Source organism: Neolamprologus multifasciatus, chromosome 3 (genome assembly GCF_963576455.1).
Source record: "Neolamprologus multifasciatus chromosome 3, fNeoMul1.2, whole genome shotgun sequence".
Lineage (NCBI taxonomy): Eukaryota > Metazoa > Chordata > Actinopteri > Cichliformes > Cichlidae > Neolamprologus > Neolamprologus multifasciatus.
Window position 1 is genome coordinate 33,503,574 of NC_140441.1, and position 13,192 is coordinate 33,516,765.

Consider the following 13,192-nt stretch of genomic DNA (forward strand, 5'->3'; position numbering starts at 1 on the left):
TTCTTGTAATCAGTCCAGGCAGTGCACAGGTTGGTCAGCCTAGTCCTGCAGTCTCGGTTGACTGCTCGGTCTGCCAGTAGCTGGTGTTTTGCGCCTCTGGTATTCTTGCCCATCCCTTTCTGTGCCCCGCTCATGTATTGACCCATGTGCCTGTTCATCTTAGTGTAGCCCTGTCTGAAATTATTCAGGCTTGCAGTATAAAGAAAAAAAGTCTACTGTTATAAAAAATGGTTAAAATATAAATAGTTGATAAAAGGTTTAAAAATCATATGCTTTGGTACCAATGTATTTCATCTACAGTTAAGAGTCCAATAAATAAAAGGGTTTCATGATTTAGAGTTCATTTTCTGTGCAGAATCAATAGGGCTTTGGAGCGTGATGTCACGGGGGTGGGCGTGGAAAGGATTTTGGCCTGATCCGCCATTTTCGGGGTCTAAGAGCAAGCGACGAAGGAGCGAAAGCACAGCCATGGTTCGTACTTGCTGTGTGGTCGGCTGCAATGTTCGATCTTACGATCGGCACGGGAATAAGCTTGGGTTGTCTTTTTATGCTTTCCCAAGCTGGAAGCAACATCAAGGAGCTCATGTATCGGATGTTACCAAACGAAGGCGTCGAGCCTGGATAGCAGCCATGAGACGAGCTGATATCAAGTTCTGTTCCATCTCCCCATATCACTTGGTGTGCTCCAGACATTTTAATTCCGGTAAGTGCTAGATATGTTCATATCACACTTTATAGCTGAATAATATTATCGTTGGTGGTCTCGGAAGTTATAGAAATTGCGATCAAACATGAATGGAGTGACTTTGCAGACATATGTGCTATATAAAGATTCGCTAATTCTTTTGCACAACTGTAGGGAAGCCTGCCTATGAAATGGATCAAACAAATCCAGACTGGGTACCAATGCTACACATGGGGCACTCCGAAATCCGAACATCACATTCAGACCGTCACAGGAGGCGAACACAACGGCAACAAAAAAAAGCACTAGTAGGAGGTAAACAACAACCGCACCCCCAACAACAATCTCTTATTTTAAAAGTTGATCTTAGTCAATTAACACAAACATTTGAGTATTCATACTGCCTTAATGTATAAACCACTTTAAAATTCCCTTGTGTATTTGCACTCTTTTTATTGGACAGGCTTTCACAATGGAGCTGCAGAATGTGAAGGTGAAGCCCCAGCAGAAGTTACCACAGAAGAGCAGCCAGAGATGGACATCGCAGGAGAGCAGCCAGAGATGGACACCACAGAAGAGCAACTCCATAACAACCTTGTTATTTTGGCTGAGGGCCAAATTTGTCTTGGACAAGTAGAAGCAGAGGTAACGGGTGCAGATGCAGAAAACAGTGATATCAGAGAGAAACAGACAGAAGATCAAAGACTGACAAATGATTGTGTGCGCTGTGTACAGAGCAGAGCAGAAATAAACCGGCTGCTGGAGGAGAACAGAAAGCTTAAATCAAAGTTGGACAAGACAGAGCTGAATGAAAACTTTTTAAAGGATGATACGGAAAAAGTGAAATATTACACTGGTTTTACTTGTTTTGCTATTTTTATGTCCGTGTTCGAGAATGTAAAAGCTTTCCTACCAGCATCAAAGAAACTGTCGCATTTCCAAATGCTTTTACTCACACTTATGCGACTTAGACTTGATCTTCCTGTTCAGCATCTTTGTTATCTATTCAATGTCTCCCACAAAACTCTTTCTTCTATCTTTGCTGATACAATAGACGTTTTGTATGCTCGCTTTGGATTACTTGCACACTGGCCAGAGAGGCACTGTTTGCAAGCAACAATGCCTCCACAATTTACGGAAACTTTTGGAAATCGGGTAGCCATCATTGTAGACTGTTTTGAAATTTGTACAGAACGACCATCTAATTTAAAGGCTCGTGCTCAAATGTACTCACACTACAAGGGTACACACACCATGAAATATCTGATCGGGATTACTCCACAAGGTTCAATTTCATTCATTTCTAAGGGGTGGGGGGCCGTGCATCAGATAAACACATCACAGAGCAATGTGGAATACTTAACAAGCTGTTACCAGGGGATGTAGTTTTGGCTGACAGAGGCTTTGACATCAGAGATGCGGTGGGAATGATGTGTGCGGAGGTTAAGATCCCAGCATTTACAAGGGGCTTCTGTCAACTAGATGCCAAGGACATAGAAAATACACGAGCCATTGCACACCTAAGAATCCATGTCGAGCGAGTAATTGGCAGTTTGCGCAACAAGTTCAAAATGCTACATACCACCATGCCAATCCGTTCTCTTCTTCATTGATAAAATTGTGAGGGTGTGTTGTGTTTTGGTTAACATGTGCCCTAGTGTGGTAGTGAAACCAGGCACACATAAGACTTGTACTTGTTAATTAATAATTGTGAAAACTCTCAGTATGTCTCTGAAGACATAATACTAGTAAAACCTTTTTTTTTATGTGTTATTGTATGAACACACTGACATTACGTTATGTAACCATTTCTGTACCTGTTTCACTAAAATGACCTGTGTTTGCACTTGTGAGTAAAAATGATGTGTCTTCTTCAAGTTAATTCCATTTGCTGTCAACTCGAGGCAGAAGTCTTTGTCATGTGCGTCCAATGCTTGCTGAATGCTGTCACATCGGTATTTAAATGGACATTTGATTTCCAGGCACCCCTTCCCACACACCCCGACATGGGTGCAGGTCTCAGCAACTCCGGCCATACAGGTGCAGTGTGCAGCTTCGACCTTCCCCGTGGTGCTTACAATTACCCATGGTCGTAATGCAGGTTCATTCAATCTTTGGGAGTGCAGTACCTGTAACATACAAGGACAAGGTTGATGTAAAGACAATAAATGAAATGAGACAGAGAGGACACAAATTGGCGTTAATAATTTGCCCGATTATCAATGTGTTAATTTGCATCTACTTTACAATTATGGGCACATAATATGATAACGATATTTTAGCAGTTCGATGATAAATGTATAACATTAATTATGGTGGGGGGTGGAAAATGGCTATTACACTTGATGCGCTTCAGCTGACTTACCTTGGTATGAATGACGACGTACTCAGAGTTTGGCGGCTTGAAAATACCCAAATCTTGCACCCAGCCGTTGGTAAATTGGATGTGCGCCTCCAGTGACTTGTAATTTCGGAACTGGTTCGCTGTGTAGGCGCTTACTCCACAAACAAGATAGGCGAAGACATCGGGGTAGGACAGTGGCGGTAGGTCGTCTGGGTCTTTACTCCACTGCCGTATTTCGTACGGGTCCAGATTTGCGATGCACTCTGTTTTTTTCAAGTAACGCTGCTTCGCCTCTGGACGCAATCGGTCTCTATACCGTCCGTTTTCTTTTGAGCTGCTTTTAAGCATGATTCTTGTCGTCGTCGTTCCAGCAAAGTGAATAGGGCTTTGGATTCGTAGACCCCGAAAATGGCGCTGCGCTCCCATAATGCATTGCGGCGTGACGTCAACTCCAAAGCCCTATATGTCGGGGTGTAACCTAAGATATTTACCCATCTAATGTCAGTTACCTGAATGTTGTATTGTCATTGGTTGTTTGTGCTGACGAGCCAGTCAATGTCATTCTTCTCTGTTATGGGGGCGGGACAAGTGGTAAGGTTTGTGTGAATCTGTGGGAGCGGACACAGAAGCTAAGTCCGAAGAGAGAGATGTCATAAGGCAAACGTGGTGTGGATTTTGCATCTAAGTGTATCATTGAGGTCGACTACCCGTGGTCCTGATATTACTTATTTGTGATCTGCAAGAGGTAAATGAGACTGTGTGCCTTGACATTTGTACTGTAACTATTCGTTATAGTGATAAAATGGCGTGATGTGTGATGCTAACTAGCGGCTTGCTAATTAGCGCAGCTTACCGCGTTATGTGCTGTGATGCCATGCTGTATGTTTAGCTCTCAAAGCATGCTAATGCTAAATCGTTATGTGATAGCATTTGGTATTGTAGCTCAAGTGTTTTAATATGTTTAGAAGCCGAGGGACGCTCTGAAAGGAGAGGGAGAGAGAGGTTTCTGCCCGAATGGACCATGCTGTTTTCTCGCCCCTGACTGTCTTCACTACTGGTGAACTAACTGCTAACTGCCTGTTTCTGATTGCCCCACTAACAAACTCATTGGACTCGTGAGTACTAACTGGAACTAAAGTGCACGTATTTTGTTTATGGCTCAGTTTGAGTGAAGCGGCCAACAGTTTTAGGCCTCACCGCACCCGAACTTCGAATCAGGCCTGCAACAAGCACCGTGCGACAGGTGTAGTGTGGACAGGTGTGTGTGTGTGGGCCCACTGTTACAAATTTGGTTTAAATTGAGTAAGTGCGTAGTTGTAAGCAAAGTTATTATCAAAGGTTGAAATTCATCCCTGTTAAAGGTGTGAGCTGTTGTAACTGAAATAACAGTTGGCACCTAAGAGAGAGTTATTTTGTTTTGATATTCTTTTATTGAAAACCCATGTAGTCACTTTTACAGTATTTTTGTTTGTTTATTTGAATTCAATTCGTTTTATAAAAGTAACTGTTTATTTTATTCATTTCTTTGCTGTCTAAATAAATACCTGGTGAGGGATTTAATTTGTGTAAAATACAGTTGTGGTGGTCCTTATTAATTCAATTAGAGGGTATCAGGTATCATTATTAGTAACACTACGAACCCAGGCCCAGTCTCATTGTACTATATACTCTAGCTTTACCATAGCTACGTGGGACCTGGGTTACATTAGCCACTATGATGCCTGACAGGAGCTTCCGTGTGGTGCTGAGGCAGGTTACTGGGCGGTAGTTGGAGGGGACCGGTCACTTCTGGGGGTCCTTGAGGATCAGGACGGCAAGGGGGAACCAGGATGACAGGTCAAGGGGGAGATATCATCACCCCCACCCGAGATTGGGTACCAAGCCCCAAGTGCGATTGAAGAAGGATCGTTAAGTGTGAAAGGGAATTGACTTGATAGACGGGATCATGGCAAAGCTTGAAACCTGGATGCTCCATAGCCGTTTACAAAGACTGTGTAAAGTACCCTCATAAGATCTCCTGGATCACAGGTGTCAAACTCCAGGCCTCGAGGGCCGGTGTCCTGCAGATTTTAGATGTGTCCTTGATCCAACACAGCTGATTTAAATGGCTAAATTACCTCCTCAACATGTCTTTAAGTTGACTGCAGCACTACGGACGATACCTACAGCCACCATTACCAAAACTAACAAGCAGTGATAGGCAGTAACGAGTTACAAGCAGAGATGGGCAGTAAGGCGTTACTTGAAGAAGAAAACTTCTTTTTACAGCGAAAAAAACCCTAAACTTCCGAGCAAGCACCGAGTGCGCTACCACCTAATGGGAAATTCAACAGAGAAACTCGCAGATTCTTCAACTGACCGCTGCGGCACACCTGCACAAGGGCAAACCTCCGCCTACCCCACTCCTGCTTTACAAGTGAAAATAGAGCAATAGGATCGCTAGTCTTTGATTTTATTTATTTTCTGCTGTGTTTTACTTGCATCTATATGAAAGAGTGAGTGTAAACACAAAAAAATATTTTATTTTATGTAGTGAAATGTGCAGAAAATAGGTTTAAATGTTAAACAAATTTCTTCCAGTCAGAGAATGTTGCATATAATTAAATTTTTGCTTGATGCATAAAGTCAAAAGGTTAAAAGTAATAAAACAAATTTTAAAAAGAGACGTTTCCATTTGATTACATTTTCTATGATGGATTATGCAGAAAAAGTAGAATTGGGCTGAAAGATCTATCGCTTTATCACCTATTCACGTTGTAAATCGTGTTTTTAAAAAGTAACTAAGTAACTAAGTAATTAATTACTTTTGAAAATTAGTAATCAGTAAAGTAACATGATTACTTTTTGGGGAAGTAATCAGTAATTAGTTACTGATTACTTTTTTCAAGTAACTTGACCAACACTGGTTACAAGTAAAGTGTTACTGTAATTAGATTACTTTTGCAAGTAACAAGTAAAGTAAGGGATTACTATTGCAAAAAAGGTAATTAGATTACTGTTACTTTCCTGTAAGCACGCTGCATTACTGCATTACTAAACTGTGATTTTGTTTGCGAGAGTGTCTCATGACAATGATGTAAGCGCGTGCGGCGTTCGTGGTAACCCGCCCCACTACTGCTAAACAGGTGAAAATACGTAGATTTAAAAGCGACAGGACTTAGTGCTGCTTAATCTTTGATTTTAATTATTTTCTTTTATTATTTTCTTTTATTTTCTGCTGTGTTTTACTTGCATCTATTTGAAAGAGTGAGTATAAACACAAAAAATATTTTATTTTGTATGCTGGAATATGCAGAAAATAAGTTTAAATGTTCAATAATTTCTTCAAGTCAAAGACTGTTGCATACAGTTTAATCTTTGCTTGATGCAATATGCATACACTTAAAAGATTAAAACTAACAAAACAAATATTTAAAAGAGACTTTTTCATTTGAATACATTTTATATGATATATTATGCATTAACCCTTTAAAACCGGTCAGAGCGGGCACGCTCCGTTTAGCGCAACTGCTTTTAAATCCCGGTAGCACTGCAACCACGTGAGCTAGCGCAATATTTTTTTTTTTCATATGAAACCAGAGGAGTTGTACTTACATCTTATGCCATCAGCTTGTCCTAGGTCACAGTTTCCTTCCTCCTGCATTAAATAGCACTTGCAGCAACAAAAACATAATATTCCAGAAACAGGCTTTGCCAATCCGATCAGCTGTTCATAACACTTCCTACGTTGGATTAGACGTCAGCGCGAACTATCGCATGTCCGCCGTGACCTGCCCGAAACCGGAAGTGACGTCATTTTCGCGGAAATGTAGTTTTTTACCATCCGGGCCTCATGAGCCTATACTGGTGTTTTTAAAAGTTATGTTTGACTTTATGACTTTCTGTGTCATTTCTGGGATGCTTAGGACTCATATTGCACTGCTGGAAATAGTTTATTTTGATGCATATGCTGCTTTTTTGCAAATTTGCAGTATAATATTTATTTTCGTTTTTCCTGCAGTGTATAAAAATTGGTGTATTTCAAAAATAAAACTATGAAGGCACTCAAAATAGATTTCTTGTGGTGGGAAACAATTTTGTGCAACTTTTTTGTATTTACAGTTTTGAGGGATAAGCCTCTTAAATTTCTCTAACTAGAAATATATGTTAAAAAAACAAAAACGATTTTCAATTTTTTTGTAGTTTATTGCACTTTTTTGCAATTTATGTAATTACTATGCACTTAATGCATACATATTATTAAAATTTAGGCTATAATGGTTGTATTGATGTATAGCAACATGAAATGCTCCCAAAAATGTCTCTACAACATGTAAAAATATAATATAAGCTCTGGCGGACTTGGTTCTATGGTAGGTCTTAAAGGGTTAAAAATAGAATTGGGCTAAAAGTCTATAGCTTTATTACTGTGGCATGCAGAGGAATCTTAACAAAGAAGCTCCACACAGAGACTGAGCTTGCTGTTTGACCCCAAGGGCTCTTTATTAAACACTTGGTGGTACTACAATATACTTTGAGCGTCAATAACAGCATAACAGAACTCACTTATGGTACTGAATTCTTTCTACAAAACAGTAATTGTCAGTGACTTTGTACCGCAGTATAAACACAACATTCAAGATAACAGTCAAAAGTAACATAACCATAAACAATAAAACAAGAACATCTAAACAGCAGCACATGTCCCAAGGCATGATGGGAGAGAACTAGCTGCTCCCTCAACACGCCACATTACCTATTCGGGTTGTGTAAGGGGATTGGTAATCAATAATTAATTACTTTTTCAAGTAACTTGAACCAACACTGCTAACAAGCTGATCTACACTACAGCAACAGTGATCAGTGAGATACTTGGCTACAAGTTAAACAGTCACAAGTAGCTGTACCGTCCATGGATCTCCAAAGGTTGCTTCTGTTCATCTGGACGTAGCGTTTTCAGTGGGAGAAACATTTTGTCACTCATCCAAGTGACTTCTTCAGTCTCAGCTGGCTGCAGATTTCCCCAGTCTTATAAACAGTACATTTGCATAATGACTGAAACCAGCCCACTGAAGGAACAATGGGCTGGGAGGTCAGTTCCTTCATCGTTCCACTTGATCTGTCAGTACCTATGAGCTGCTCCAAAATCTGACAGGCTAACCACCTCTGGTGTTCACCATTTGGTTCGGGGGTTACCACCAGGCACTGTCTGACCTTTTGCTCCATCTTGGAGCAACAGGTTAGTGCTTCAGAAATGGAGGTGCTGAATATGGTCCATTCAGACTCAATATATCTAGTTTTCCCCCCTGACTGCTGTTAAAGCTCTGCTGGAGGTGTGCGTTGAAGATCTCGCAGATCGGGACCTTTGCCAGTCATTCCCAGGTCACTCACTATACGTTTAGGTGTGCCAGGTCTGTCCAGCAACCTCCCTGGTGCATAAGCGCAGACAACATTCAGGACCTGTTCCCTGACCTGAAGGTGCACGGTACAAACCCTCTCATCCACTGGGAGTAATCCTAATGGCAGCAAGCTGAGGGGATACTAAGAAACCCATCTCAGCCCACTGCCTCTCACCAAGGGCAAGCCCCTATTCAGGAGACTGGTTCCAAAGCCCAAGCCATGCGTTGAGGTGAGCCCATCTAGCTGGCACATCTCAACCTCATAGACTAACTATGGCTCTTTCCTCACAGAGAGGTGACTTTCCATGCCCAAGTTGCTAGTCTTGGTAGCCAGGCCTGCAGACTGTGTAGGCCTATGTAGGGTTAGACTATGCACAGATACACCCTGGACAGGTTGCCAATCTATCACAGGGCTAATACAGAGAGGTAGACAACCATTCATACATATGGACAATTAGAATCACTAACCAACTAACTGCATGTCTTTGGACTTTGGGAGGAAGCCAGGTGCCTGAGAGAACCCACGCAGACATGGGTAAAATGTGCATACTCCACACAGGAAAGCCCGGTCCGTCATGAAACAGCTATGCAGGCAGGCAGAAAAGGACCCAAAAGCAGAATCACAGAGGTGGAACGTGAACTTAAAACAAGCAGCTTAATTTGCTGGGAAAATAGCGATACAAAACTAAACTGAAAAATTAATTAATCTGAATACACGGGGAGAGACACACAGCCATGAGGGAAATCACCACAGGACCGAGGGAGATGCTGACATAAATCCACAGAAGGATAACGAGGGAAATGAGGAACACTGCTGATGCAGAAAAAACATAACAAGATAGAGGAAGCGAAACTCAACAGAATGAAAATGGAAACATAAAACCTTCACAATAAGACAGGAAACTGAGGAACATGATGCAAGAGTGGAGGAAAGGCAGATGAGAGGGTGCAAGGGAACATGAGGGAGAGAGAGAGAGAGCAGACATGACAGGCTGGGGAAACATGATGAAATAAAAAAATAAACAGAACACTGGGTCAAATGACCCAGGACCATGACACGGTCAGATGATGGTCAGATGAACCTTCTTGCTGTGATACAACAGTGCCACCCTGCTGCCCTCATTTATCACATTGGATCTGTCTGTCATCCTTTTTTTTTAATATATGCAAATAATACATGCAGAGACAGAAAGAGATAGAGGGGGACTGCAATATTTGGCTAATACATTACAGACACCACAGAGACAAGATACAGGACAAGAAAGGTCAGACAAAACACAGATAAGGTTTGTGTGGTATTTGTTTGTTTTACTTTTTATTTTGTGCATTTTTAAAAAAATTATTTTAACATCACAGAAGACATGAAACTTGCTACATAGTGTGTATACTGTATACCGTTTGGAAAAACACTGGTCATTAAGCACTTGACATAGTGAGGTTTGCATATTTTCTTTGATATATGGGAAATATCTAATTGAATTCTGGTTTATGCAGTTAAAAATAAGCTCTTTACTTGACTGGTGGGAGGTTTTAAACTTTAAGCTGCATGTAATGATATTATTTACCCATGTAGACAACAGAAAAGATCTAAAATCTTCAACATAGTCTCACTGCAGTTTGTGTATTAAATATTAGATTAAATATAATAGATTAAATATTAAATAATATTTAATCTATTATTTGTGTTTCTTGATAAAAATGTTGAGTTATTATTTGAATGTTTGTGTAAATTAACTTCTCCTCTTGATTTACATTTCCCTGAATTCAATGCAAATAGTTGTTCCTCAGTCTGATCTCATGCAAAATATGAAATCGTTGAGAACAGTAAATGCATTTGCTGTAGTGATGGGAATTCTGGCTCTTTTTAGAGAACCGGCTCTTCACGTTGTTTTGTTGCTTTAATTTATTATCAACAACAATATAAAATTATGGACAAAAGAAATTACTAATGTAAAAACAAACGTGGTTTTATTTATATGTTTACATGTAAATATATATGGTGGCCCAAGAGACAAAGTACGTACAAACTCCAAAAACACATTGCTAGCATTAACTGACCTTCCAAAACAGAGCTACTTAGATCATATTTACACAATAACAATTGAAAGAATATGTGTATTGTTTGTGTGTTTATACACAAGCACTCATATATATCCAAATAATTTAAAAAAAAGTTCATTTACCTGTTACTACCACACACCAAATCTGGTCGTTGGTACTTGCTGGCTTGTGTAGCCACTAGGTAACAAAAGCTCAACACTGGCCCTAGCATCCTGGAGCACTTCTGTTGTGTTTTGTACGCGTTTTGGAGTTTGTATGTGTTTTGTCTCTAGGGTCCACCGTAAATCTACTTTTATTTATTCACTCTGCATAAAATGTAATAAATAAATCATATACAAAAAACAACTATTTACATTTCAACTTATAGCTATTTAAATTTTCAGCTTTTTCCTTTTAAACAAAGTTTCAAGTGAAACAACACAAAACACTGCAAACCACAACACAATTAAAAATAAATGTAAATATGAAAACAAAAAGAACATGCACATTCTCTGTCATATGGGCCTGCATAAATAAACTTTCTGAATCCTTTATCATCCGCAACTGAAAATAGTTGTGGATGATTACTATACCTTTCTAATGTGACGTTGTTGTCCCTGGCTCTCTTTCTCTCTCTCTCCCTCCTGCTCTGTTCCTGTGCTACTGCTGCCCAACGCAAGCACAAGACTCACGTGCGGAGTGAAGCAGAAAAAAAGTGTGAGAGAGAGGGTGAGAGAAAGGAAAAAAAACAAAAAACAAAAAAACAAAAACAGAATAAGGAGTCGGCTCGCGTCGTTCACTTCAAAGAGCCATTTCGTTCGCGACTGACATATCACTAATTTGCTGGACAACAAATCACTTACACTGGAGACAACAGTTTCACCAGTTGCTCATGGGACAGTTTTTTTTTTTTTAACATTTCAATTGCATCATTGGCTGTTACAAAAAACTATTTTTATTTATTTTTTGTTATAATGCTATTTTCTATTTTGTTATTCCTAACAAACCAGCAAACCATTTTCTGATCACTCGCAATACTGTAATAGTCTTTCTATCTCAGTTCTTTGTTCAGTCTATTATGTTAGGCCCCTATATTAAGTACTGTGTGCCAGTAACAATATTAATCTTGTATACGTAGTCTTATTTTTGGAAAGTGCACTGTGTCATTACCACAGATCTAATTGTGCCAGAAAATATTACATTGCATTCAAATATAAAACTCAGAACATACCTTGATTTGAGAAAAATAAATCAAACAGGAAACTAGTAAATTATCAAAAAGAATTCAAAAAAACGATTCATAGCATAAAACACAGTTTTACCAGTTTTTGTACGTGAGGTGATATCACTTTTCAAGAAAAAAAGAAAGTTTTAATCTATACATCTGATCTGCTTGTGTGTCAAGTTGATCTTTCTCTTCCAGACATGCCAGCCAGCTCCTCATCCTCCAACAACTCTCTCTCTCAGCCACCCCCTTCCCTAGTGATGTCTTACCATCTATTCTACATCAACTGTCTGACCACCAGACCTGGCTCTTTCATCTTCACAGCATATCTTCCCTTCAACATCCTCCTCTTTCCTCTTTGCATCCTCATCCTCTATCATGGTCTTCAGCAATGGTGGAGAAAGCGCTGCACCTCCTCATCAGTCGCAATGAGTCACTCTGACAGCTTCACCTATCATGTGGTTGTCATGGAGCTGATTTGTAACTTGGGAAGTATCTTCACCATTTATGGTATCAATTCATATGATTCCAATGTAATCCTGATGGGTTGCTATTTTATTCATTTTACCTGGTTTGGAGAGACATTCTTTCATATCCTGACATCTGTGGAGCGCTATCTGGCTGTGCTTTATCCCATCACCTATTTGAGTCTGAAATATGAAAGAGGGGTCAGAATCAGAAATATCTGCATTGTCTGCATTTGGCTGCTTTGCTGTGTGGGGACAGGTCTGGTACTTAATGTGGACTTTGTCCTAGACCTGATGTTTAGCCTTGTGGTGTTATGTTTCATCATCAACTCCTTCTGCAGCCTCTCTGTTCTCTACGTTTTGATCCGTCCAGGCCCAGGAGAGCAGAGTGCGAACAGGGAGAGGTCAATCAAACTCAGGGCATTCTACACTATTCTGGCCATACTGGGAGCACAGGTGGTGAGGTTTGTGGGGGGTCTATCTTGGGGTTTGGCCAACATGTCAGGAGGAGCAAATGAATGTGTTATACTTTTGTCTGATTTTTTTTTTAATGTTCCCAGCAGTCTGGTGTTACCTTTGCTGTTTCTTTACAGAGAAGGCAAGTTTTTGCACTGTAAGAACAACAGCCAGTGACTCAGAATATTACTCTAGATTATAAGAACATAAAATCTAGTAATAATAATAATATTAACAATAAAAAAATAATATGAATAAATCATAATTATTCACTATACTATACAATAAAAAGGCATCTGTCATGACAGCAACCACCTTAGAATGTGCAATGTATAACTGTCACTAAAAATGTTTTAGGCCAGAAATGTTTAAACACTTTCTAGTTTGTTCCTCAAGTACTCTTTCATCACTGTAAGAGTGGCCACTGACCTGTAGGTGTAACTAGACTGCAAAGTAAAGATTTCCCATCCATTTCACACAACGAACACATGTCTACATGATCTGCATTGTTTGCTGTTCATATCTAATTACAGTGAATTATAATAGTGGCGATCAGACATGAACTGGGAGAAAAACCAGGGGAAGACAGTAAATGGC

The 13,192-nt window shown here is 39.9% G+C and overlaps 1 protein-coding gene and 1 pseudogene across 2 annotated transcripts; one reads left to right on the forward strand and one right to left on the reverse strand.

The window, feature by feature from the left end:
* Positions 1-858: 858 nt before the first annotated feature.
* On the forward strand, positions 859-2,415 carry LOC146522647 (uncharacterized; annotated as a pseudogene). The gene is made up of 2 exons (XR_014873301.1): positions 859-1,000; positions 1,149-2,415. The product of XR_014873301.1 is annotated as an uncharacterized LOC146522647 (transcript).
* Positions 2,387-4,729, reverse strand: LOC146522648 (uncharacterized). The gene is made up of 3 exons (XM_085154147.1): positions 3,051-4,729; positions 2,503-2,814; positions 2,387-2,416 (listed from the first exon to the last, which is right to left on the reverse strand). Exons 1-3 carry the CDS (start codon positions 3,453-3,455, stop codon positions 2,387-2,389), a joined length of 747 nt encoding a protein of 248 aa, XP_085010273.1. The 5' UTR covers positions 3,456-4,729.
* Positions 4,730-13,192: the final 8,463 nt, after the last annotated feature.

Coding starts and splice junctions, on each gene's coding strand:
- LOC146522648 (XM_085154147.1), bottom strand. CDS start 3,455: ATGGGAGCGCAGCGCCATTTTCGGGGTCTACGAATCCAAAGCCCTATT. Junction 2,815..3,050: donor ACGTCGTCATTCATACCAAG/GTAAGTCAGCTG, acceptor TGTATGTTACAG/GTACTGCACTCCCAAAGATT. Junction 2,417..2,502: donor AGGTCATTTTAGTGAAACAG/GTACAGAAATGG, acceptor TTATGTCTTCAG/AGACATACTGAGAGTTTTCA.